General features: G+C 34.7%; 2 protein-coding genes across 2 annotated transcripts; both read left to right on the top strand.

The window, feature by feature from the left end:
* Nucleotides 1–717: 717 nt before the first annotated feature.
* Nucleotides 718–26,531, top strand: LOC105674259 (acyl-CoA Delta-9 desaturase-like). Its single transcript, XM_067359810.1, has 6 exons — nucleotides 718–825; nucleotides 21,915–22,141; nucleotides 23,113–23,243; nucleotides 23,855–24,060; nucleotides 24,143–24,328; nucleotides 24,534–26,531. Exons 1-6 carry the CDS (start codon nucleotides 803–805, stop codon nucleotides 24,784–24,786), a joined length of 1,026 nt encoding a protein of 341 aa, XP_067215911.1. The 5' UTR covers nucleotides 718–802; the 3' UTR covers nucleotides 24,787–26,531.
* LOC137001255 (uncharacterized) lies at nucleotides 12,254–15,529 on the top strand. The gene has a single exon (XM_067359809.1). It carries the CDS (start codon nucleotides 12,255–12,257, stop codon nucleotides 14,208–14,210), a length of 1,956 nt encoding a protein of 651 aa, XP_067215910.1. The 5' UTR covers nucleotide 12,254; the 3' UTR covers nucleotides 14,211–15,529.
* Nucleotides 26,532–27,740: the final 1,209 nt, after the last annotated feature.

Here is a 27,740-nt window from a genome sequence, read left to right as displayed (position 1 = left end):
TCGAGTTATGAGGCTTGAAAGTTACAGCATTTTGACATAAAATACAAAATATCTTGTAAAACATTCAATTTTCGGGAATTTTACCTTAATACTTTTATGCACAAAATAATGAGACGAATCAATTGTATAAAGAAAACACATAGTTGTTTTCAAGAAAAAATATGTCATTTGCAACATGCAACTGCATACTTTTTTTTAAAACCATATATATATATTATGTATATATATATATACATGTATATTGGCAATATCAAGAAATAAAATTGTAATAATTAGAAAAATTTATATCACAAAAATCGCTTTAAAAAAGTGTTGTTCTGGAACATTATACTTCTGGCCTAAAACATAGATCATCAATGACGTTAATGTATTTAATAATAAGTCTATATATAATCCATATTTAACACGTTTTGTACATCTCGTGGATAAACCAAAGATAACGAACATAAGCATAATTTTGGAGGAGCCTTCTTATAACAAAAGATTGATTTCAGAAATTCTCTTTATTATGTGTCAAAACATGAGGTTAAACAGTTGAAGTTACTGACTTTTTATCAGAGTTTTACCTCCTGATTATAAACCTATTGCCTCCCCTCTAACTTAAATTCCTTCTCCTTCTTATCGCTCTCATCTCCTACTACATTACCCCCACTCCTTATTCTTCCTCTCTTATTTAATTTTCCATTGCTTCCGATGTACATGTAGTGCTGATATTAACAATCTGACTCTTAAGCCAGTAACTTACCTTTCGTTCTCTTCTATTTCTTTTTTAACAAATCGAACAATTGAACGAACGATTATTATGGACAATATTAGAAAAGTCGGGTATGTACAACTTATATAATTCTTTATTCTGTGAAAAAGAAATATCAATATAACAATCGTGTTTCTCAATTTTTTTCAGTTTTAATACGTTAACATTTTTCATTAATCCTGCAACAAATTTTGCGTAAAAATTATATTTGATTTGAAACCATATCTTATTGTAAATGATTAGCGTGCATTTTCATATTTAATTTATTAATTTGACACTGAGGATAGTCTGATGACAGATTGAAACGTTTATATACTATGTATATTAATGGTTTTTATAACACAATACAAGTTTGTTCGCACTGAACTCTAGCGGTCTGGCTTTTTTTGCCTTTACCGCCCGGTAAAAAATTTCTCATACATAATTAGACAAAAATAGTACATATCTAATTATACAAAATTATATACCGAATTTGTCCATACATAAATAAATACACCTATATATAAATGAATATGAATATATATATTTATATATGATTATATAAAGGTGTGTATGAGTAAATATACATTTTCTTGTTTTATTTTGTTGTGTTTTTATTGCGCAAACATAAAGTACATAATCATACATACATCACATCATATATATATATATATATACTCATACAGTACACAAAGATTGCATACACATTGCATCAATCTTTCATCGCAATGTTGCAATATTGCAAATTCACTGCAAAATGTTGTTGCATCATTGCTGTGGGATTGCAGCAACGTTAAAATGTCCGCTTTTAGGAAGATTGTAACGAAAGATTACAGTAATATTGCAATGTAATGAATTTGCAATAATGCATTGTTATTGCAATCTTAGAATAATGTTGCATATATTTTTATTTATTCGGACATTTATCTGTCCAATTTTTGAACAATCAGTTCAATATCTGAATTCCCTGTGTTGAGGTCGTATCAGAAAAATTAAACTGATAAAAATAATTACTATGTCTTTAATCTTACTAGCCACTCTTTGCAAGTTTCATATAATCATCATGACTAAAACTTAAATACGAGATAGATTTTGCAACGCGCGTCGCATAGCGGTAAACGAACGAACTAGCAATTACCGAATATTGCTATTGCAATGTTACTGGAATGTTGCTGTCACATTCTCATGAAATATTACAATTACAGGTTGCAATAATGTCTCAACAATATTACATTGCAACTTGCAAGATTGTAACATTGCTGCAATGTAATTGCAATGTTCTGTGCTGTATGGGCAGTAAGAGTGACTTGATGAGGTCCTTTCTTAAAAATCTCTTCTTTAAATACCCCAAGCACTAATTTTCGAACTATTTGTATCATTCATAAAATGTATTTATATCTCATGTTATTTATTTTTCTCATATTATTTAGAAATACAATAAATAACATATATTTCTTATAAATGTAAAATAGTGTTTTTTTATTTTATTTTGTTTATATTCCTCTCTTGCATGCACGCGCGCGATGAGAAAAAGGTATAGAAACTTTTAGAAAAGTAAAATATTTTTAAATCAAGGCATTAAGTGAAATTAAGGAAAAAGTGACACAATTAGCCAGAATTTCTCGTTTATACAAAATCATATACAATTGCGTATGACTATATCTGAAATTTGCTTCTTACTTATATATGTTTATACATGATGCAAGACTTATACATAATCATATATTAGACTAACAGAGATTCATATATAATTATATATAAAATATTGTGGACATTATATATAAGTATGTATAAAAAGTACTTACATGTAATTCTATACTGCAGTCGCTCCATTTATATATATATATATATAACGTTTTATATTTCGTCATGTATAATTATACATATTTTTACACAATTATGTAAAATATTGTATAACTCTATTAAATGCTACATGATTATATATGAGAAATTTTTTACCGGGCGTTTTATAATAAATTTAACAGTATTAAACATCTATGTGTATATTTATGCTCGATTGTTAGTTCTTATTTAGTGTTGTTATAACAATCAATATTTAAAAGATACTCCAAGATTTTTTATCATTCTTTTTATCATTCTTTTCTTTTCCGATGCTTTTAGATATAATGTCAATTACTTTTAATTACTTAATTTTCATTAACTTTCAAGAAAATACAATGAAACTTAGATCTACGTACCGAGGCAACTGTTTTCCAGCCGGGCACCATAGCATTTTTGATTTAGATTAGATTGGATTATTCTGTTCAACAAATAAAAAAAAAATTTTTTTTAATTTTTTTAAATTATTAAGTTATTAATTATTATCTCGTCCATATTGCGTAGAAACAGAAGCTAAAAAGTAAAATTTATAGGTGAGAGATTCCACATATATTTTATTAACAAAGAATATTATTCTAAGTTTCCATTTTTTTCAGCTGGTTGAAGTTTGAAACGTTCCTAAAACGATTTTTTAAAAATGATTTGTTGCTCTTGTCCTTTTGCAGGGAGGAAGTTTTGAGACCCACAAACAAAGTACAAAAGAGACCGATCCGATACATGCGTCGGAAGACACCCTTATACCCGAAAAACCACCCCCCAAATCACTTAAACAATTCTAGACAAGCTAAAAATGATTTGTCTCTTTTTTTCTTCTGCACGAAGAAAGTTCTGAGGCCCTCACATAACATACATAACAGACCGATCCGATACATGCGTCGGAAGACACCCTTATACCCGAAAAACCCCCAAAATCACTTAAACCATTTGTTACGTCCTGATCAGACTTCACGATTCTTTTCTTTTTATTAAATACCAGACCTAGTAAACACGGGACCAACAAAAAACTTTTAAAGAATATTATAACGCCAGAGCTGTTTTTCTCACGAGACACCATGAGCTCGAACTTTCTCACAGAGAAAAATAGCAAGGGGGATAGATATTTGAAAATACCTTGGTCGGTCAGCGTGCCTATCGTCGTCAGAAAAATCATAAAAGTCAAAACTTGCGGTAACCGGAGTCTTTAGTCGACTCCAGATGTTTAAAGTAGGAAATAAAAACTGGCACTAGCTAGCCATATACTTGGATTCTGCCTACGGGAACCCTAATAGATAGGATTTTACCGAGTGACGATCGGGTAATGACCACAGTCGCACGCCTAGAAGGCATGACACCTGATACGGTGCACGTGTTCAGTAGGTCTGGGAAACCGAGATGCATTAATCGCACTCTCCACGCGACCCCAGGGCCACGCGACAGTCGTAAACTGTCAAATTTATTAGATCAGTGACCCAAGGCCTCGCGAACTCATATACCGATTCTCAACCCTCCAATCCGAAAGCCGGGAATCGGGGCAAGCACCTCTATAGACCACCCTTCATTCCGTCGTACGGTCTAAAGACTACGCCCACCTAGATCTTAAGACACTGCGATGCACCCCACCTATACTAATTAACACCAACCGGGTTACGCCACCTCAAAAACCTACCCCCATCGCATATGGACCCGAAACGACGCTATTCCTTATTCGTTAGGGCCCCTTTCTTCCTACCCCCATTCCAAGTAACTTAATTACCTAAACCTAATCCTATTAGTTAAAAATGACGCCATCCTCCCCCACATTAAAAATCTTCTCACAAGACTAATTCCTATTCGATCCCCGCTTCAAAAACCTAAGATTTTCCAAATGGATCCACCCCAAGGAAAGGGTATAAAAACCCGTGTTTTGGTGGCTCCAGGGGCAATTATACACAATCACACACAGTTTTTCAAGCAGTTTGCGCAGTTATTCCGTTTAGCTCAAACAGTTTTTCGAGTAGTTCGGGGGCGCGAATCAAAGAGTAAAATCAGTTGATACTTTGTCGCGACCATCTCGTGGTGCATCTCAAGTAGAAGGCCCATCACCCTGACGACACCATCCCGCAGTAGGGTGCCCACTCGTTTACAAAAGGGTCCGACGCCTATACAACACCTTCCCTCAACGGGGCGCCTGCTCAGAACCACCGAACATATTCAACGCGATCCGAAACTACTCTGCAACGAGTAAGTCAGTTCATTTCTCTTTATTTTATTATTTCTTCTGTCCTCCCTCCGGAAAAATAATCCACATACACACACACACACACACACACATTTGTAAAGAATACACAAATAAAATTATTAGCACCTGCAATTAAGAATTAAGTTTTGTATCCTAATTATAAATCCAATCAAATTAAAATGTTGTCTTTAATAAATTAAACTTTTGTTTTTTTTTCTTTCATTTAACCACACCCTCCTCGTTCGTCACCCCCCTCACACCTTCCCTCTCAAATTGCGCACAAAGGTTCCGCCCCGGGTAATAGGGATTCAATTCCTTGACCCAAAAAGGGAACCACGAGCGGTTGACTTGTTGACGGAGTAAAAACGACTCTTCCAGTCGCTGACCCGTCGCAAGTCCTAAACGTGCCGCTCGGCTCGTGCGGTCAGGTCCGTTTACGTCGATCGCCGAGCCCAACGAAAAAATTCTACATCTATCAGGACGTAACAGACTTGATAGAAAGAATAAAAATTGGGGGCTCGTCCGGGATGAAAAGTGCAATTTTTGAGAGGTAGGAATGACAACGAGGTCTAACTCCGATAAAGATAAAATAGAAGAACAATTTAATGCCGCAATAAAAAGCAAAAAGAAAACTAAATCAGACACATTAGATACACTTTACACATCCACTCCAGCAGCCTCCTCCGCTCGCGTCCCTAAACAAATTAAATTCAACGCTAACGAACCTGAAATTGAAGCGTTTTTAGTGGAGCCTAGTGCTCCCGAGTACGATTCCGACGATTCTGGTGACGAGACTATTAGACCGTGTGGTGAGAACGAACACTTAAATTTTAAACTAAGTCCAAGTGACAGTAAAAGGGTGAAAAATATGGCGCAAGGTAATCCGTTTGCTACCCTAAAATACGCGGTCGAAGCCGTTCCATTTTTCGACGGAAAAAATATCCCATTAAGTTATTTTATCGAAGGATGCGAAGAGGCAAAGTCTATGTTGCCCCATGAAGCAGAGCCTCAATTTACTAAAATTTTACGAACGCGAATAGTAGGCGAGGCGCGACGAACAATTAGAGATCAAGATTTCGAAACAGTAGCTCAGTTAACTAAATATCTAAAACAAATTTACGGCGGATCTAAAAATGTGTATCAGTTACAGGGAGAATTAGGAAACGTATATCAAAAGAATGACGAGGATGTCGTCACTTATGCTAATCGTGTAAAACTCTTAGGAAAACAGATACGAGAAGCCTATCGTAGTTCAGAACACGCGTTAACAGATCACGACGTGCGAGCATCTTTAGAAAAAGACATGTGTAAATGTTTCATCCGAGGCCTAAAACCCGAAATCGAGCAGAGGATCGCTCGAAACTTAGACGTACAGGCGACTGTAACAGATGCCCTACGCATAGAAAGAGAGCTTCGTGCTATTACAGATTTACGACATGGACCTGCTAACTCCGACCGAAATAATGTACAGGAAAATCGTTCCAGAATTTGTCAAATTTGCTTTAAAATTGGCCACTCAGCAGCTAATTGTAGGAAACTTATGCAAATGGCAGACTCTTTTAAACAAAATAATTTAGGCACTGAAATCCTAATTCGCCAGATTTGTAAAAAACGCGGACATAGTGCAGAAAAGTGTCGATTACGTGATCCTCAAGCTCAACGATCAATAAATATGGTGCAGGAAAATACCATAAAATGTCAATTATGTTTTAAACCGGGTCATAATGCAAAAAATTGCCGCCTAAATAATTCTAATAACCAAATAAGTAATTTTAACAATAAGATCTCCATAATTTGCCAGTGGTGCGACCGACCGGGCCATTCTGCCAATAATTGTTGGAAAAAACAAAACGAGCAAACAAATCTTAATAATCAAAACAGAATCATCTGCCAAATTTGTAATAACTTGGGCCATACAGCTAAAAACTGCCGTTCAAATTCTAATCAACGGGCAAATTCTGCTGACGGAACGTTTTGTCGTTATTGTAAAGAAAACGGGCACCTAATTGAAAATTGTCAATTACGCATTGCAAGCAATAATCGTAAAAGAGAAGGAAACACGGGAAACGGGAACGGCCCCTCGAAATCGGGCGTACCGCAGGGGTCCGACCAGACTTCACGCCCGTCGACCTCACAGAAAAATGCGTAAAAAATGACCCTTCGGAAATTCGGCCCGTAACTGTAAATCTTAACAAACAGAGTCGCGTGCCTACTGTCAAAATAAAAATTAACGAAATGATTTCGCCCATAACCTTTATGCTAGACACCGGTTCCGGTCCTAACATAATTAAGGAAAATTTTGTGCCCCAAAATTTAAATATTAATTATAATAACGTTTTACAGTTAAATGGTATAAACAATTACCCCGTTTATACACTCGGAGAAATCGCTTTTACTCTTTTTGGCGAGTCAGTAAAATTCCACATAGTAGCCGATGACTTTCCGATTACGCAATCAGGAATATTAGGAAACGATTTCTTTAAACAAACAGCTTCAACTATCGATTACGCACACGAACGCCTAAATGTTTTTGGAAATTGCGTGACATTTTCTTCTCCGGAAACTATCGTAGCATCACCCAGATCAGAATCCTTGTTTTACGTAAGAATAGAAAATCCAGAAATAAAAATAGGTTATTTACCAAAAATCAAATTAGCGCACGGAATATATTTGGGAGATACTATCGTGGAAAACGTGTCGGGAAAAGCTTACTTGAATGTCATAAGCACTTTGGACGAAGAGGTTGAAATTCGAGTACCTACCCTTCGACTCAGGCCCCTGAGTGAACTGCTCGACGACCATAAAATTGATCTTAACCAGGATAGTTTAAGGAAAACGCGAGAGACAACAATACAACCTGAAAGCGACGAAACTCTTAAGATGCAAAATGAATTTAACAACGATGAATTCGACGATAGAAACATTAATAACGTTAACATTATTAATAATAATGAAAAATTCGAAGATGGTAATAAAAATAAAGCTAAGATCAAAGTGAACAAAAATGATGACGTGTCAAATAATAAAATTAAAAGGGAAATTAAAAATAAAGATAAAATTGAAGATAAAGATAAAATTAAAAATAACGTTGAAAATAAGAATGATCCTGAAAGTAGAGAGGGAAGTTGTCAAGTCCCTCCAAAATTATTGAACAATTCTAAAAACGGGGAGGAAAGCCGTCAAACCTCGTTAAAAGAAATGAGTGACTCTACATCCTTTGAAGGGAAAAGTTTCTGTACTTTTCCGAATCATCAAATCATTCCCGGAGGGGGAAGTTACCAAACCTCTCCAGACCCCGTCGGTTGCGAGGAGGGAAGTTACCAAACCTCGCTACGCAATTCGACACAATCTTCTTTTAAAAATATAAAAGGGAGAAGTTTTCTATCCTCCCTAAAAAATATAAAATTTCCAAAGGTTGGATCACTCTCGAAAATTAATGGAAAAGAAAATCAGGATATATATGTAACAATTGAAGAGCTACTGGATAAAATCCAACATTTTAATAAAAAAATGACGATTAATGACAGTATTAAGAGTAAAAATAAACCATCTTCGAAAATTTTGGTGTTATCAAAAATTAAGACTCAGGAAATGATAGATAAATTTATGCGAAAGGGGAAATCTAAACATAAACATGAAAATGTGAAAAAATTAGTAAAAGATTGCATGGAGAAGTTAACTCCGCGTGAAAATCTGAGTCAAGACGCTGTTAACACTCCAGTCCGTAGCAAGTGTCTAGTAGTAGCAGAAAAATCTGGAAAGGATCGTCTTACAGAAATCGTCGACCTACTACGTTTGGAACACTTAAACGCACGAGAAAAAGAAGGCATAATAAGGCTTATTACACAGAGTCAAGACCGATTTCACATACCTGGAGAAAATTTAACTGCCACTCAAATATTACAACATCAAATTTCAACAATGGATGATCGACCGATAAACACGAGGCAATATAGATTTCCGCAATCTCATAAGGAAGAGATAAATAAACAAGTAGAAGAACTGCTGACAGGAGGTATAGTTAAACCTTCACAATCACCGTATAATACACCCATATGGATAGTACCCAAGAAGGAAGACTCGAAAGGAAATAAACGCTGGAGAATGGTTTTAGACTTCCGAGCTTTAAACGATAAAACAATCGGAGATGCTTATCCATTACCGAATATTGTCGATATTCTTGATCAATTAGGAGGAGCGCAATACTTCTCCGTATGTGATTTAGCTTCCGGATTTCATCAAATAAAAATGGATCCTGCAGATGGCCATAAAACTGCTTTCACCACTCCTTTTGGACATTATGAATTCGATAGAATGCCTTTTGGATTAAAAAATGCACCTGCTACTTTTCAACGTTTAATGGATCTAGTATTATCAGGACTACAAGGCCAGGAATTATTTGTTTATATGGACGACATCGTTATCTACGCCGCCTCACTGGAAGAACACGAAAGGAAATACAATTTATTAATTGAAAGGCTTCGAAAGGCCAATTTAAAATTACAACCGGACAAATGTGAATTCTTAAAAACGGAAGTAACTTATCTAGGGCATATAATTAGTAAAAATGGAGTTAAACCTGATCCTAAGAAATTAGAAGCAGTAAAATTATTTCCTAGGCCCAAAACACCAAAAAACATTAAACAATTTTTAGGACTCGCCGGATATTATAGACGATTTATACCGAATTTTTCAAAACTGGCGAAACCATTAACTAATTTGTTAAAAAACGATACACGATTTGAATGGACGATTACTCAAGAAGAATCTTTCGAAATATTGAAACAATTATTATGTAAAGAACCCGTATTGCAATATCCTGATTTTTCCAAACCATTTATTTTAACAACGGATGCTTCTGGGATAGCAGTAGGAGGAATATTATCGCAAGGAGAAATAAATAAGGATCGTCCAGTGGCCTATGCATCTCGTACCTTAACAGATAACGAACTGAAATACGATACATACGAAAAGGAAGCATTAGCAATAGTTTACTGCGTTAAACATTTTCGACCATACTTATACGGACGAAAATTCACACTGGTAACCGATCACAAGCCTTTAATGTGGTTTAAGAATGCTCAAGATGCAAACATGAGAATATTACGATGGAGACTAAAATTAGCGGAATACGATTATGAAGTGGAATATAAAGCAGGTAAAATGAATGTAAACGCAGATGCATTATCACGAAATCCTATAAACCTTGAAGAAGTCGATTGTAAACCAGTTAGAAAGGGCAGACAGAAACGAAAAATCTTTAAAAATGCTAAAACAACCTTAAAAACGCAAAGAGAATTTGACGAAGAAGAAGATAATTATAAATTGTATCTCTCCGATTCTTCAGAGGAAGATGATAATTACGAACTACGCCTTTCTGACACTGAAGAAAATGATAATTACAAATCACATCTTTCTGATAGCGAGGAAGAAAATTATGAATTACATTTTTCCGACACCGAAGAAAACGAAAATGCAATTAAAAATAATACAGACTCGATACCATTTACCCAAGAAGAATTAGATGAACCAAATCAACAAATAATAGAGAGAGCATTAATTCACAGTCCACCTACACATGACAAAATACTAACAAGAAGTCGGACAGCACGACGTCGAATTACCGATCAAGATAATTTAATAAAAGAGCAAATAGACGATAACGTTATATTGTTAGACGATAGAAATGATCCGCCTGATAAAGAAAACAATGATGAAGACGAGGAACAAGAAAATATAGACAATAACCAAGAGATCAATATCAAAAATTATAGTAAACCCACTATTAATAATCAGCAAATAATAAAAAATAATATAATTGAATCTCGCGATCTATTATTCTTACGTAAAGACAACATAGCATATTTTGTTGATACAAACGGTAAACCTTTAGATTCCGGTTCGCAAAAGTTATTCGAACGAAACAAACTTCCAAATTTAAATAATCTTATGTTAAATCAACCTAAAACCATTAAAATAAAAAATTATTATCATATAATATTGCCGATAAGCGAAGAACAACGAGAAGGCCCAACATTAACTTTATCTCGAATCATAACCGCTTTAAATAACTTAAAAGAAACTGTTGAAAATTTAAAAATTGAAACACTTAGTATTGCCAAAACGGATTTTATTAACAATGTACCGTGGAACAATGTCAAAAATCAGCTACAATTAATATTCCTTGACGCACCAATTAAATTAATTATTTGCAATGGATTAGTTAAATATCCACCTAGAGATCTACGACCAATAATAATAGGAGAAACGCACTGTTTACCCACTGGGGGACATCGCGGAGTAACTAAAACGTATAATAGAATCAAACATAATTATTACTGGGAAAATTTAAAAATAGATATACAGCGTTTTATCCAACAATGTTTACATTGCCAATTAAAGAAACTAGTTCGCGTAAAAACCAAACAACCTATGATAATTACCGATACACCCGGATCATCTTTCGATAAGGTCGCCATGGATATCGTAGGACCTTTGCCTAAAACCGAACGTGGCAATGAATATATCTTAACTCTACAAGACCAACTCACTAAATTCAGCATGGGAATACCGTTATCCGACCAAACTGCCGAAACGGTAGCCGAAGCTTTCGTCGATCGATTTATTTGTGTATTCGGTTCTCCGAAAGCAATTTTAACAGACCAGGGTAGAAATTTTATCAGTGACTTAATGAAAAAGGTAGCTAAAATATTTAAAATTCGTAAATTCCGTACAACCGCATTCCATCCTCAATCAAACGGCTCATTAGAAAGATCACATCACGCATTAGGAGAATATTTAAAGCAATATGCAAGAGAACAAAAACAGTGGGATAGATGGATAAGTCTCGCGATGTATAATTATAACACTAGTGTACATGAAGCAACTAAACACACGCCTTACGAATTAATCTTCGGCAAAATAGCACGAATTCCGTCAAATGAACCTTTAGCATCTGGCGATAAATTAGCAACTTACAACGAATATCTTGTAAATTTAGTTAGTCAACTCCACGCAATTCAGAAAAATGCCCGAGAAAACGTTGTCGAAGCAAAAATTAAATCGAAAAGACACTATGATAAAAAGATAAACCCACAAACATTCAAACTTGGTGATCAAGTCTTTTTATTAAAGGGCCCTAAACCTGGCAAATTTGGAGATCAATACACAGGACCCCATGAGGTCTTAGAAATATTGAATAGAAATAACGTAAGAATTAAAATAAAAAAGAACAGTCGCGTTGTACACCCTAATCGCCTACGAATCTCACACATCAAACCAACTCCTAATAATTAAGTAATTTTATTATTGTTAATTAAAATAAGTAACTATAAAAAAAAATATATATAAATATATTTTACAAAAAAAAATTTTATAAATAAATAAATGATAAATTGATTAGCAAATAAGGAAATAAGTAATAACAACAAGCTTGACAATTAAAGGTGCGCTATATTAATATACCTTAGACGTGCTAAATTTCAGATGGATCTCCGAGGATTTTTAATAATCGCCGTGCTAAATTTTTGGTTACGCGGCACTAAAGGCATAATAGGATATGACTGCGGATCTGCATCGACGAACATTACGACTCTATCATTACTGGGGATAGAGGAATGTGATATACCACAGCCAGAAGTAGCAGCTCAAAAGATTTATATACAATTGCTACAAATTAACGAATTTACCTCCGCGAGAGTTATACAATGCAAAATAGAAATAGACAGATTAATCAGGAGATGCGGAATGTTCTCTCACTCCATGGACGTGTACAACGGAAAACACGCGTATATAGAAGAGGTATCAAGAGACGCCTGCCAACGAATGCATATGTATGGTACTTACGAAATCGGGAATACTCGAATAACAGGATTGAAATCCAATCAAACTGCAACACGACCGGTAACACTGGCCGGACACGTGAACAATGATGGCACCTGTTCCGGAACAACGTATAGCGATCCATTTGGCACATGGGAAAAAGCCGTGGTACTCGCAACCATAAAAATTACACTACAGGATTATATAGCTGACGTGAAGATAAACACGAACCGAGTCCAACTGAGGTCTGGAGTGACCTGCGCGTTGAGCGCAACACATTGCACTGACATCGAGGGTGGGGATACCTACTGGGCATCCATGCCCACGGATACCTGCAGGTTCGGCACTTATGGAGTATTATATGAAGGATATGCACACAGAATAATAGACGTCGTCAACAAACAACAGCAAATTGTTTATTCCATGACTACAGAAGACACAGTTTTTGCATTGGCAAGCAGAGACTCCTATTCGACTTGTGGATACACTCTTTTCCACACGGAACATCCAAAATTAGTAATTTTCGAAACTTCACCAGGCGTAGCAATTTTTAAAAAAGAATCACGCATAGCTAATTTGGACATCTTCACCTATATGAACTCTAAATTTGTATATGTAGAGAAACATGTGCGGACTCAATTTAGTGAACTATACAAGAATATTTTACTGCAACAATGTCAGCTCGAACAAAAAATATTACACAATTCATTAGCCATAGCCACCCAATCGCCGGATGTCTTCGCTTATCACTTCATGAAGGGACCAGGATACATGGCCTTACTAGCTGGCGAAGTAATACACATAGTAAAATGTGTGCCTGTCGAAGTAAGAGTAGCACACACCGAAGAATGCTATGATCAATTGCCTGTGACGCGAGAAAACAGAACACAATTTTTAACACCGCAAACCCATATACTGTTACGACAAGGAACGCAGATTACGTGCAATTTATTCGCACCACCCATGTATCTTCTGGGAGATGCATGGTATAGACTCACTCCTAAACCAATACATACAGTACCGCCGATGACCATGAAACCGATGACAACACCGAGCTGGAAATACATTAGCCCCGGATCACTTGCTACCAGCGGCATATATACTGAAAGAGATTTAAGCGATCTCAGGGATCATATTATGTTTCCTGCTGAGAGACCCGCAATGTTAAACACCTTGGCCAGAGGAATGATGGGCCACTCTACGATTATGCACGATGGAGGATCTTTTGCAAACTTCCTAGATGAGGCATCAGTTGAAAAAATAGCTATCTCGGCATGGCAGAAATTTTGGAATCGATTCCTAATTTTCGGCAATATAAGCGCTGGATTTTTAGGAATTTACTTGGCAGTAAGAGCAGTAAAACTAATACTGGATACCATTGTGCATGGCTATGCTCTACACACAGTATACGGATGGTCCATATATTTGCTTGGAGCCATCTGGGACTCGTTAACTCAGCTCCTATTACACTTAAAACTGAAAAAACCACGCGATGAAAACCGAGAAGCTACACAACCACCCGCAGAACGAAACCCGATAGAAGACTCTTCACAGAGGGGAACCTACCCCCTACTACCTGCAAAGGACGCATCCACTTATACATTCGCACTGAAGGATTGACCGCTTGATTTCTCTTTCCCTTAAAGAAAAAAAAAATAATAAAAAAAAGGGGGGAGACGGAAAGAAAGACAGGAAGAAAAGAAGAGAAATACATAAACAACAGTTTTCCTATCAACTTTACACAAGCGCCAACTTTGATTTTACGCATTTTATTGTTTTATCTATTTTAATCTGTTTCGCTCCTTATCATGAGGTCTCGCAGTTGCGACTCGAAATTCGCACCTAACCCCAACACCACCTTTTTGTTTATAGAAACATGGAGATCGAACACCTCGATACTCAAAAACTGAGCCGCTCGCCGTTTGCTGTTAAAATAGTAAGGGTGTTTTCGCCTATGCTAATTTGGATTCACTTGGAAAATAGTAAAGAATCCTTCCAAAAAATGATGGAGGACTTCAACCAGCGGATGAACAAACGCCGATTTTTCCACTCGAATACAAAACTAAGTGACATTGTTGCTCTTGAAACAAAAGGAGGATGGCAACGCGGCATCGTTACGAAGATGAACGGAGATGAGACAGTGCAGATAGGCCTCCGAGACTGGGGCGTGTATATTCGCCATGCAACAGCTGAACTCTACCATCTCGAGGAGAGGTTCAGAGAACATTACTGGCAAGCTGTGCCATGTGGCTTAGCCTACACAGCCCCCGCCACTACAGGACCCACATGGTCTCGTAGGGCCATAAATGTCACTCGAAGCATCGCAGAACAGCAAACCGGAATTATGCAGATAATCAAACCAATTCGGGACGAAGGTGCACTCATCAAATTAGATATCAAGAATGAAACTAACAACGTTTACCACAACCTCAGAGACTTATTAATAGAATTAGGAGTTGCGCAAGAAATAGCGAATATAGCCACACACACCGTACCATCCGCGTTGAGTTAAAACGCATAAGAATATACACATAATTAGTGCTATAATCACAAATAATAACTAATAAAAATAACAAAAAATATACATATGTATATATATATATTATGTTTGTTATTAGGCAAAAGAAAAGTTTTTTTTATAAAAAAAAAAAGAAGGAAAAAAAATTTATATAACTATCTTTTATAAAAAATTATCTTTAAATTATCTTCTATAAAAAAGAAAATACATAAATATATATACATATATATTCAATAGTATAAGTAATAACCATAATATTATACACACACATACATACATATATATATATATATATATATACACATATATACACGTTTAAAATAATGTTAAGAAATATCTATATATACATATATCTCTATATATCAAACATATATATATAGTACAAAAAAAAAAAAAAAAAAAAAAAAAAAAAGAAGGTTTTACTATCTACCTCAATAAATAATCAAACATATATAATCTTATATATACATATATATAGATACATACTTCTAAAAGCATATATATATATATATATCTAAGTAAATAAGCAAAATAATTAACTTAGACGTAGGCTTAACTTCTAGTAAATATTCTACTTAATACATACACAAATAAATAATATCGTATACTTAAGGGATTTTCATATATCCGTAATCCTCTCATAAGTAAATCTTAGATAAAGTGGAATCCTTTTCATTAACAATTTGCTATAGGGAGAATTACTTGATGATCAGTCACAGTATAGAATGTCAGAGTACCAACTTTTACAAATACAAAAAAGAGAGAGAAAGAAGAAGAAATATCTATACATACATCGAGGAGTAATGTGCCACTAATCCATTTGACGCTACACTGAAAGATCACCCTGGAGTCTGCTCGCTGCTCACGGAACTTAATGTACGACTGCCCTGATTGGGAAAATACGTTAATTGTGGTAGACTACCACAATTCCCGTCACCAGTGTTGTCATAATCCGGTGACTAAGGACAAACCTGAGTACGCACCTACCACATCACCCTACCTGATCCATGAGATCAACCCATGTGAAGGTTGCGGAAACTTTATTAATAACAATGAAGATAAGAAGACTGTACAGAGAAGTTCCTGTGTGAAGATGAAAGCCGAGCTGGGGCCAAGGGATGGAGAAGATAAGTGACTATCCAGAAAAGCAATAAAAGGGAACATGTGGTTGGACTGACCTGCGGGCCTTCGTACGTGACATTTTGGGACACGATTATCACGTAAATAAAACTCCATCTTTTCTTTTCTATACTCATTTTACCATGTTCTATCAAACATTTAAAGGGATTCCACGGAAGAAGGCTTCACCAAATCCTTTATAGTAGATTTTTATTATTAGAAATAAAGTCGAAAGAAAAATATATATATATATCCAGTATGTAAGCGACAGCAAAAAAAAAAAAGAACGAAAGGAATAAGGAAGGGGTTTTGGAGGTCGCCTTTCCTTTCCTTCTCTTTAACAAACAAACAGTGTAAGAACGATTCGGCATCTTAAATGGGAATGTTAACCGAAAAAAAAAAAGGGGAAAAGAATCTATCTTTAATTTAATTGCAAATGTTGCATACCCCCAACATTTGTCTAAGGTGGGGGGTGTTACGTCCTGATCAGACTTCACGATTCTTTTCTTTTTATTAAATACCAGACCTAGTAAACACGGGACCAACAAAAAACTTTTAAAGAATATTATAACGCCAGAGCTGTTTTTCTCACGAGACACCATGAGCTCGAACTTTCTCACAGAGAAAAATAGCAAGGGGGATAGATATTTGAAAATACCTTGGTCGGTCAGCGTGCCTATCGTCGTCAGAAAAATCATAAAAGTCAAAACTTGCGGTAACCGGAGTCTTTAGTCGACTCCAGATGTTTAAAGTAGGAAATAAAAACTGGCACTAGCTAGCCATATACTTGGATTCTGCCTACGGGAACCCTAATAGATAGGATTTTACCGAGTGACGATCGGGTAATGACCACAGTCGCACGCCTAGAAGGCATGACACCTGATACGGTGCACGTGTTCAGTAGGTCTGGGAAACCGAGATGCATTAATCGCACTCTCCACGCGACCCCAGGGCCACGCGACAGTCGTAAACTGTCAAATTTATTAGATCAGTGACCCAAGGCCTCGCGAACTCATATACCGATTCTCAACCCTCCAATCCGAAAGCCGGGAATCGGGGCAAGCACCTCTATAGACCACCCTTCATTCCGTCGTACGGTCTAAAGACTACGCCCACCTAGATCTTAAGACACTGCGATGCACCCCACCTATACTAATTAACACCAACCGGGTTACGCCACCTCAAAAACCTACCCCCATCGCATATGGACCCGAAACGACGCTATTCCTTATTCGTTAGGGCCCCTTTCTTCCTACCCCCATTCCAAGTAACTTAATTACCTAAACCTAATCCTATTAGTTAAAAATGACGCCATCCTCCCCCACATTAAAAATCTTCTCACAAGACTAATTCCTATTCGATCCCCGCTTCAAAAACCTAAGATTTTCCAAATGGATCCACCCCAAGGAAAGGGTATAAAAACCCGTGTTTTGGTGGCTCCAGGGGCAATTATACACAATCACACACAGTTTTTCAAGCAGTTTGCGCAGTTATTCCGTTTAGCTCAAACAGTTTTTCGAGTAGTTCGGGGGCGCGAATCAAAGAGTAAAATCAGTTGATACTTTGTCGCGACCATCTCGTGGTGCATCTCAAGTAGAAGGCCCATCACCCTGACGACACCATCCCGCAGTAGGGTGCCCACTCGTTTACAAAAGGGTCCGACGCCTATACAACACCTTCCCTCAACGGGGCGCCTGCTCAGAACCACCGAACATATTCAACGCGATCCGAAACTACTCTGCAACGAGTAAGTCAGTTCATTTCTCTTTATTTTATTATTTCTTCTGTCCTCCCTCCGGAAAAATAATCCACATACACACACACACACACACACATTTGTAAAGAATACACAAATAAAATTATTAGCACCTGCAATTAAGAATTAAGTTTTGTATCCTAATTATAAATCCAATCAAATTAAAATGTTGTCTTTAATAAATTAAACTTTTGTTTTTTTTTCTTTCATTTAACCACACCCTCCTCGTTCGTCACCCCCCTCACACCTTCCCTCTCAAATTGCGCACAAAGGTTCCGCCCCGGGTAATAGGGATTCAATTCCTTGACCCAAAAAGGGAACCACGAGCGGTTGACTTGTTGACGGAGTAAAAACGACTCTTCCAGTCGCTGACCCGTCGCAAGTCCTAAACGTGCCGCTCGGCTCGTGCGGTCAGGTCCGTTTACGTCGATCGCCGAGCCCAACGAAAAAATTCTACATCTATCAGGACGTAACACATTCTAGCCAAGCTAAAAATGACTTGTCGCTCTTTTCCTTTTGCATGAAGAAAGTTCCGAAGCCCTCACACGACATGCAAAAGAGACCAATTCGATACATGCGTCGGAAGACACCCTTATACTCAAAAAACCACTCCAGAGCGTCTAAAAAATTCTTCTTTATTTTTTCGGGTATAAGGGTGTCTTCCGACGCATGTATCGAATCGGTCTTTTTTGCATGTCGTGTGAGGGCCTCGGAACTTTCTCCGTGCAGAAGGAAAAGAGCGACAAGTCATTTTTAGCTTGGCTAGAATTGTTTAAGTGATTTTGGGGGTGGTTTTTCGGGTATAAGGGTGTCTTCCGACGCATGTATCGGATCGGTCTCTTTTGTACTTTGTTTGTACTTTGTTTGTGGATCTCAAAACTTCCTCCCTGCAAAAGGACAAGAGCGACAAATCATTTTTAAAAAATCGTTCCAGGAACGTTCCAAACTTCAACCAGCTATTGCATTACGTATCTCCTACATCGTATTTGACTGATTATTAAAGTGAATTAGTATAATAAAATAATTGATTATTAAAATGAATTAATTAATTCTCGTTTGCGTGTGTGTCAATAATTATTTTTCGCAGTCTCATTTGCATAATCGGTAAATATATGATGATATAGCAGTATATATGTACTTATGCAAGTCTTATTAATACTTTGGCAGCTACACTAAAATTATATAAGAAGAGAGAACTGTCTTCTCTGTAAGAATATCTACTAATTATTTTTCTTTTTTAAGGTCGTCTTTTAATAATATCCATTATTTAGAAAGCAGAGATTTTCTTATATGTTTGATTTAGGAAGATCACCGTTGACACATTAAGCTAATTAAACTCATCTAATACTCAATAAATGACATTACGTCGAGAGAAAATTATGGAATATCGCTGTTCTTTCGTGGGAATTCGTTACTTTCTACACTTCTTGATTCAGGATAATATACCCTAACTATAACCGGATTGTCTGATCAGCCGATCGCCTGTCGGACGATCCGGAGTCGTTGCATAGACAGTTGCACGGAGGGACACTGTCAACATGAGCACCGTTTGTCGTGTCGGTGTCCCGGCACTGTATGAGCCTGCGCCCGGATGACGTCCGTCGAGGATCCAGCCGACAGTCAATAGGCGGTCCTCGACTAGACATCACCAGGAGCATCCCGCTCGCGGAATAGGTGAATCCTCGCGGTACATACATTCTCTCATATCTGATATTGGGAATCACACTTGTGGAATTGCAATAACGATCGGAACTCTGTGTGCGCGTGTATGTCAATGTTAATAACTCTGCTCATGATTTAGAAAACATTAGCATCTAAACACCTCAGTCAAAAGGAATTTGAAAATGATTAAAATAATCATATGTCATAAAAAGAATTTATCGAGATATGTACTATGTGTAAAGATATTTCATAGTTATAATAGTAAAGCAACTCTTCTTCGTTAAATATTTCAAAATAGCGTTGTAATACAGATTTTAACGTTGTCATGTGATATGTAATATTTGCTGATAAACCGTGGCGTTAAAAAAAATCTTAAATAATTAAAAGTAGCGTATATATGAGTGATGACAACTGATTATTTCAGATCGTGCCACCGACGAGTCTTACAGGTGTCATCTCTCCAGAATCATTGTCTTCGAGCACTCGTAACCAATTAAGCAAATTGGTGTATACGTGTGAGTGTGCGTACAATGCACCGAGTACGATCGATGTAATCGCAGCTGTTTTATGTATATATTATACATTGCCTCGTCCGAATATTACCATTCCGTTTTCAGCGATAATTTTAAATTTAACATTCTCAAGTAAATGCTTTGCGTAATTATAAACAGCATTGACAGTATACGACTTAATATTTGTCCTATATAAAACTCGCTATTGATTTTTCTTTTATCGATCGCTCTTGCGTCACACACCATTACAATTGCTTGTTTCATCATGCTTTCATTTAACATTCATGGGACATTCGATTGCAATGAAGCATCGATAATTAGAGTATCACGACTTGCAATGCAAGCTCCAGCAAACGGACCACGTGCAAATATGATTATCATCATTGCGACGATTCCGTGAAAGCAATTCTATTCCCAACTTTTATATTAATCACTAATTTAATTTAATTTTTATAAAAATTTAGCTAATTCCCGAGTCGAAATTTTTAGCCTAGATTAAACCTACAAGTTTTGTCGAATTTGGAGAACCAATGTAAGCTTTAATTCATATATATAGATATAACATTACATTGGCTATTGCCCTCCTTTGATACTAAAAATTGTTACTTATTGCCGTTTTTTCCATGTGGAAGCTCAAAAGAGTACTTACTGAGAACCTCTAAAAAGGCTTCAGGTTCTATAAATATGTATTTCTAGAAAATAAATATTTAAAATTATTTAATAATCTATTATCTCATATACTTTACTTGCATTTAATGTATGGATCTTGATTTCAATAAACAATATATTAATTATTATAATTTGCTTAACTGTAAATTGGCTACTATAAGCAAATATTATATAAATAATATTCACTTATCTCTTACATATCTATCTGCAGTTAAGTAAATTACATAATTAATGTATTGCGCTTATTGAAATTAAGATATGCATTAAATACAAATAAAGTAAATGTGGTAATAGAATATTAAATAATTTCGAATTATAGGTCAAATATGTAATAAAATATTAAATAAAATTTTGAATTTTAATTGTTTTTTGTTTATTTAAATAAATTTTTAGTTATTTATAATACTAAATATAATACTAAGTTGCACTTAATTTTTAAAAATATTTTTTACTATTCATTTGTTATTATTTATTTTATATTATAACATTTATTATATTAATCTGAAATAATAGAAATTGAACTCAATTATAGATTGAATATTAATATTTTTATTGCTAGAAATTTCGATAAGATTTGGAGATTCAAAAGAGGTAGGAGTTGTAAGAACGAAAGTAGGAATTGTATATTTAACATCAATAAAAATAAGGGTTTTCTAGGACAACAAGATTAAAGAAAGGCCAAAAGAAGACATAACATTTTCAAGATAGAACTTGTAGGTCAAGGAACATTATTAGAGGCACAAATAACCATGTATGAGGTTTATAGTAGGTTTTAAATTTCGACTCGGGTTGTAGTTTTGTACATAATATATTATTAATATATGTATATATTAATCTTCTCTGTTATTTTGTTATTCTTAAATATCTGTAAATTGTAAATCAAATTGATAATACAAAGTTTATTTGTTCAAGATTGCAAAGAAAAAGAATCAAATAATTGTCAATATGAATAATTAATATACATATGATGAATCCATTACAATCTAAAATATTTATTCAGGACAATTATCAGCTCGAGATTTATTGTTTATTAAAATATTTAGTGATAAATTTTAATTAATAAGAATTTTTCATATTGTTGTCAACAGTCTAGATAAAAAAATGGCTCCGAATATAACCAGCACACCGACGGGAGTACTCTTCGAGGGCGATACTATAACTGAGACGCAACTGATAAAGGAACCGAAAGAAAAATCCAAATACGTCAGGCGTATTATTTGGAAGAATGTGGCAATTTTCTCGTTTTTACATCTCGGCGCTCTTTTCGGAGTTTATCTCTCGTTTACATCCGTCAAATTAGCGACCGTTGTTTTCGGTAAGTAGCATGTTACCATTAACATACTCTTAAGATCAATTTTCTTAATTGCTCGTTTTTTTGCCATCCGAACACCTATCTATTGTTAAAACTAAAGAGTAGCCAGTGCATGAATGCGGTAAATAATTACTGTCCTTTTCTTATTCTTGTGATAACAAAATTCTAAAAAATATTCTTTTTCCAAATTATTCGAGTGTAACACTAGCAATGTTTTTAAATTATTATTCGTTGTTGTAATTTGTTTAACTTTGCACTGAAGCAAAACTTTTTAACACGAACGATTAGCGGGATGTCAATCAGGTCTACTAAAATATTACATTCGACGAACCTGCGAGTCTTTTAAACGACAACGCGCAAGATCAATACACGTGTTAACGTAATAGTTTTTTTATTATTTTATTAAAGCTGAAGCTCTTTTGATTTTTTTCCCTGACATTATACAATTTAATTTTCATAATTGGAATGTAAGAAATCTGATTAAAAACGTAATACTTTAATTACAAGGTTTATGCCAATTATATTATGTGAATATAATTTACAATTTCAGTGGAATATGATGCATATATATGCATAATTTTTAATTTTGCTTTATAGTTATTGAATTTAAAACATATATAATTTTTATTCAAAATAAAATTATGTATTATTTTGCGTAAAGAAAAAAGTAATATAATATGTTGCAAAAGTTGAAATGTTTAAAATTACGCGATTCATGTTTGCAAAATTAAAAAAAAATAATTTCTTGCATAATTTTCCAATGTGATTGTAAATAAAAAATGAGTGAAAGGTTATTGAAAGGTTATTCACAAAGTAATTTCATAAATAAAATATTTGATCAGCATTGTCGAACTTGTTTTTCATATAAAGGCATAGCTTGTTTTAAGACAGTCGTGATCGTTATCAAATAAGACGGCACTATTGCAATAGTTTCGAATTCCTTTGTGTGTAATCATGCATTTTCTCCATTATAGCAATCTTGTTATATCAATGCAGCGGCTTCGGAATCACAGCCGGAGTTCATAGATTATGGGCACACAGATCTTACAAAGCCAAGTGGCCTCTCCAGCTGCTGCTTATGATTTTTAATAGTATAGCGTACCAGGTACGTAAGAAAACAGATTTTTTATAAATTTCGAGAAATTTGACGAATAAAAGTATTCGTAAAAATAAAGCTTATAAAGCTTATTTTTTCTTAATAAATTGAAAGGCCAGAAACATGCACGAAATTAACTAGATATTAAATAAACGATCAATAATATAGTAATTAGTTGAAAAAAAAAAAATTGGGATTAAATTAAATAATTATAGAGTTTACTTTTTTCTACTAATGAGACTTAAAAAATTCATGTCAGTGCAATGATGTCGCGTATAAAGCGCACGTCGCGTGTAAGAAAACTACTGCTTATGATTCAATACGTCATTAGACGTTGTCTAACAAGCAATCCGTTGTTTAGAAAAAAACATTCTTTTCCGTAAATTCGAGAATGCATGCGGTATTATCCGCTATAGATAGATCATTTATAGATATGAGTAAACATTTTCAGCATTTTTAATGCAAGAATTTAATGCGAGAAAAATATTCAAAAAGATATGTAAATAAAAAAAGTAATATAGACTGCAATTATGTGGCAAAAACACATTATTTTTGCTAATGAAACAAATTAAGGTATTTTATTTGTATCGATTAATATGTAATTATTTTGTGGGATCTAGGATGCCGCGATCGTTTGGGCTAGAGACCACAGAGTTCACCACAAATACAGCGAAACCGATGCCGATCCGCATAATGCTACGAGGGGTTTCTTTTTCTCGCACGTAGGCTGGCTGCTTGTTAAGGAGCATCCTGAGGTGACGGAAAAAGGCAAGGAAATCGATTTGAGCGACCTCGAGAGCAACCCTATACTGGCATTCCAAAAGAAGTACGTGCGTCGCGGTTTAGTCAAAAAAGTAATTCTTTTTGTCGGCAAATAAATTTAGTAAAATAAATTCTATGTGTTTCAGATATTATGTCGTGCTGGCGCCATTCTTATGTTTCGTTTTGCCTACTGTCATTCCAGTCGTGTGTTGGAATGAGACGTGGTTGAACGCTTATTTTATTCCCACCGTTTTGCGTTACATTTTCACGTTGAATATGACGTGGCTGGTAAACTCCGCAGCCCATATGTTCGGCAACAAGCCTTACGATAAGTAAGTATCAATAAAATGTCTCAATGCTTACAATCAGCTTTTAAATAAAATTGTTGATTTTTTATATATTCTTTTTTAACACGGAAAGAGTTTTTTTATCCGCTCCTTAAATTTGTTCTTTATTTACACTTGTCACTTGTGCAATACTTATTTCCGGAATGGCACGATCGACATTCTATTAAAGTTTCTTTTTCATTTGCTATAGATATATCTATCCGTCAGAGAACAAAGGTGTTACGATATTCACCCTCGGCGAGGGTTGGCACAATTACCACCATGTTTTCCCATGGGATTACAAGGCGGCCGAGTTCGGCAATTATAGTTTCAACTTTACGACGGCCTTCATCGACTTCTTCGCGAGGATCGGTTGGGCCTATGATCTGAAGAGCGTGTCCGAGGACATGGTAAAAAAACGCGTGGAAAGAATGGGCGACGGTAGTTACGAGGTGTGGGGCTGAGGCGATAAGGATCAGACGCAGGAGGAGAGAGATCAGGCGGTAGTGACGCACAATCATACAAAAGATCAGTAAGGTCGGGTGAGAGATTCGCGACTAGGATGTAAAGCTTCTCTCTCCAAATTTATCCACAGTTAATCCATTCCATAAAAATTCCATAAAGGATTTCATGCAGTGGTTCCATCGAGCCGGTCTTTCGGAACTTGCGTCTCGACCGTCGCGTCTCTCGACATGTTATCGCACGATTATATGACGGGTTTTATATAATATCCTCAGAAGACTCGGTATCGAGCAGAAAGTTTCTCAATTTCTCATAATGTCGGTGGTGTTCTGGATCGCGGATGCCGTACTAACTCGGTAAAATCTTTTTCATCTACTCTCGAGATAAATCAAACTGCATTTGTAATTATTCGTAATATGTACTGCTATTACATAATTGTTTAACCGTTTTTATATATATTCAGTGGGTTATACGGGTTTTTAATATGTGATCGTAATCAAGAATACATACATTTATATATATGTACTATTGAGATACGAATCAAATATATTTTGTACTGTTGCCAATGAAATAACACATAAATTTACTGTAATACTGCGCGAAAATGAGAAATGCAGAAATATAAATTTATTTTAAGGTATATACAGTAATACCAAGTACACGAAAACCTTCCAAAAAAAAGTTGTTGTATACACGCAAACCTTACAAAAAAGTTGTTGTATTTTTTATTACAACATTAATCTAAGAGGACCGTCTTATATAACGAGGGTGGTGGTGGGATTTATATATTACTGAAAAAAAAGAAATGATATCAATCAACAAATTACCTTTTTAAAAAAAGGTAAAGAAAAGGCGCCAAGTACACGCAAACCTTCCAAAAAAAAGTTGTTGTATACAAAAAAGTTGTTGTATATTTTACTTCCAAAAAAAGTTGTTGTATATATAAACCTTTCAAAAAAAGCTGTCGTATATATTAACCTTCCAAAAAATTTATCTTCCACAAAAAAATGTATATATTAACAAACCTTCCAAAAAAAGTTGTTGTATATATAAAATAATCTCTCAAAAAACCTTTCCAAAAAAAGTTGTATATATTATAAAAATTTTTCCAAAAAAATTGTACTTTTAAAAAAAAGTTGTATATACCAAATAAAAATTTGCTATATATTCTGCCTATAAAAGAGGTGATATCAGAAAATGACGCCAAGTTTAAATAAAAAACCTTTCAAAAAAAGTTGTATATATATTTTTAAAAAAGTTGTATATATCAAATAAAAATTCGCTATATATTCTGCCTATAAAAGAGGTGATATCAGAAAATGACGCCAAGTTTAAATAAAAAACCTTTCAAAAAAAGTTGTATATATATTTTTAAAAAAGTTGTATATATCAAATAAAAATTCGCTATATATTCTGCCTATAAAAGAGGTGATATCAGAAAATGACGCCAAGTTTAAATAAAAAACCTTTCAAAAAAACTTGTATGTATATATATACCTTTCAAATAACATTTACGCTTAGCTTTTAATACTTCTTTATATGATGGATATAATTTACAATTGTTTTCTAAACTCATATTTCTTAAACCCTGATATTGACTTTGTGATAATTTCTGCTCAATTAGAAGCAAAAGAGCTTTATCGCCGGAAAGAATGGTTTCTGAAACGAACTCTAAAGATTTTCGATATTTTTCAGCTTTTGATGGACTGCCCAATGTTACATCTTTTACCACTTTCGCAGCATTCACTTTTCCTGCAGCTCGAAGATTCATTTGAGTTGCATAAGAGAGTTCTTCGGTACTCATCTGTGAACGAAGTTTTTCGGTCCTCCTTCGCTTTGTTCGTTCACTGGAATTCGTAAATTCCGAACTTGGGCGACCTGAACATTTTTCTTTTTTTTTTGATGTAGTAGCTAAATCTTTGATATCCAGACAAACGAAAACGTTGAGCCAGTCATGATATTTGTCAAAAAATTTTTTTTCTATTCTTGCAACATTTTGCCACTTCGTTCTAAAATCGTGTAATAATTTGCGTATAACTGGTTTTGTATTATCTGATAACGTAAGCACACGTTGTAATTTATTGGACATAAATTCTTCAATTTTTTTATACGCTACAGTCGCATTATCATTTAAGTTCTCTTTTATTAGCTTAAAAATTTCCTCTCTCAATAAACCAATTATTTCATCAGCAGATTCTGAAATATTAAATTTTCGCAAAAATTAAAAAAATATTTAAAAATAATTAATGTTAGAGTCAAAATAATGTGTTATAGAAGATATCAAAATGTATTATTTAAAATAGGACACCCTGTATATATTTCTAATTTTTATGTAAAAAAACAGTTTATTTTAATACATATTATGTTAATTAAAAAATATTTTACAAGTTTTTTTTTTAAATGAAAAATGCATGCATCTTTTAACATACTTTATTAACGCGTATTTGTAATTATTTTTATAAAAACTTACATCAAAACCATAGTAGCAGCTAGTAGCAGCTGGTTTTTGTTTCTTTTATTAATCAATTATATAACCTACAATTTTAATTAAAGTTTGTTGCAGAACTCTGCAGAACTTATATCTTTTTTTCTATTTTTCTGAACGTTCGCATGTAATTTTTCAGACTTTTTTGTTCCAAATATTGTTAAAGTATTAATTTATATATAAATTATTATTGTTTGTGTAATATATAATAATATTCTACTTTCAACAGAAGACTCCATCATACAGAATTAAAAAAGATGAACTGTACGAATTTTCACCAATTTTTGAATATTACGTTATTTTTCTCTCTCGTGCGCTCCAAGTGTTATTCGTGCGAGGGTCACTTTAGCACTAGATTATAACCGCTAGGTATACCAATCACAGATATCTATATTATAACTAGATCGCTAACTTCCATTGATGTTGTACATAAAATTGGTTCCCGAAAACCATGTATTACGATGGTCGCGC

Source organism: Linepithema humile, chromosome 7 (genome assembly GCF_040581485.1).
Source record: "Linepithema humile isolate Giens D197 chromosome 7, Lhum_UNIL_v1.0, whole genome shotgun sequence".
NCBI classification, from domain to species: domain Eukaryota; kingdom Metazoa; phylum Arthropoda; class Insecta; order Hymenoptera; family Formicidae; genus Linepithema; species Linepithema humile.
This window is presented reverse-complemented; position numbering and strand designations above follow the sequence as displayed.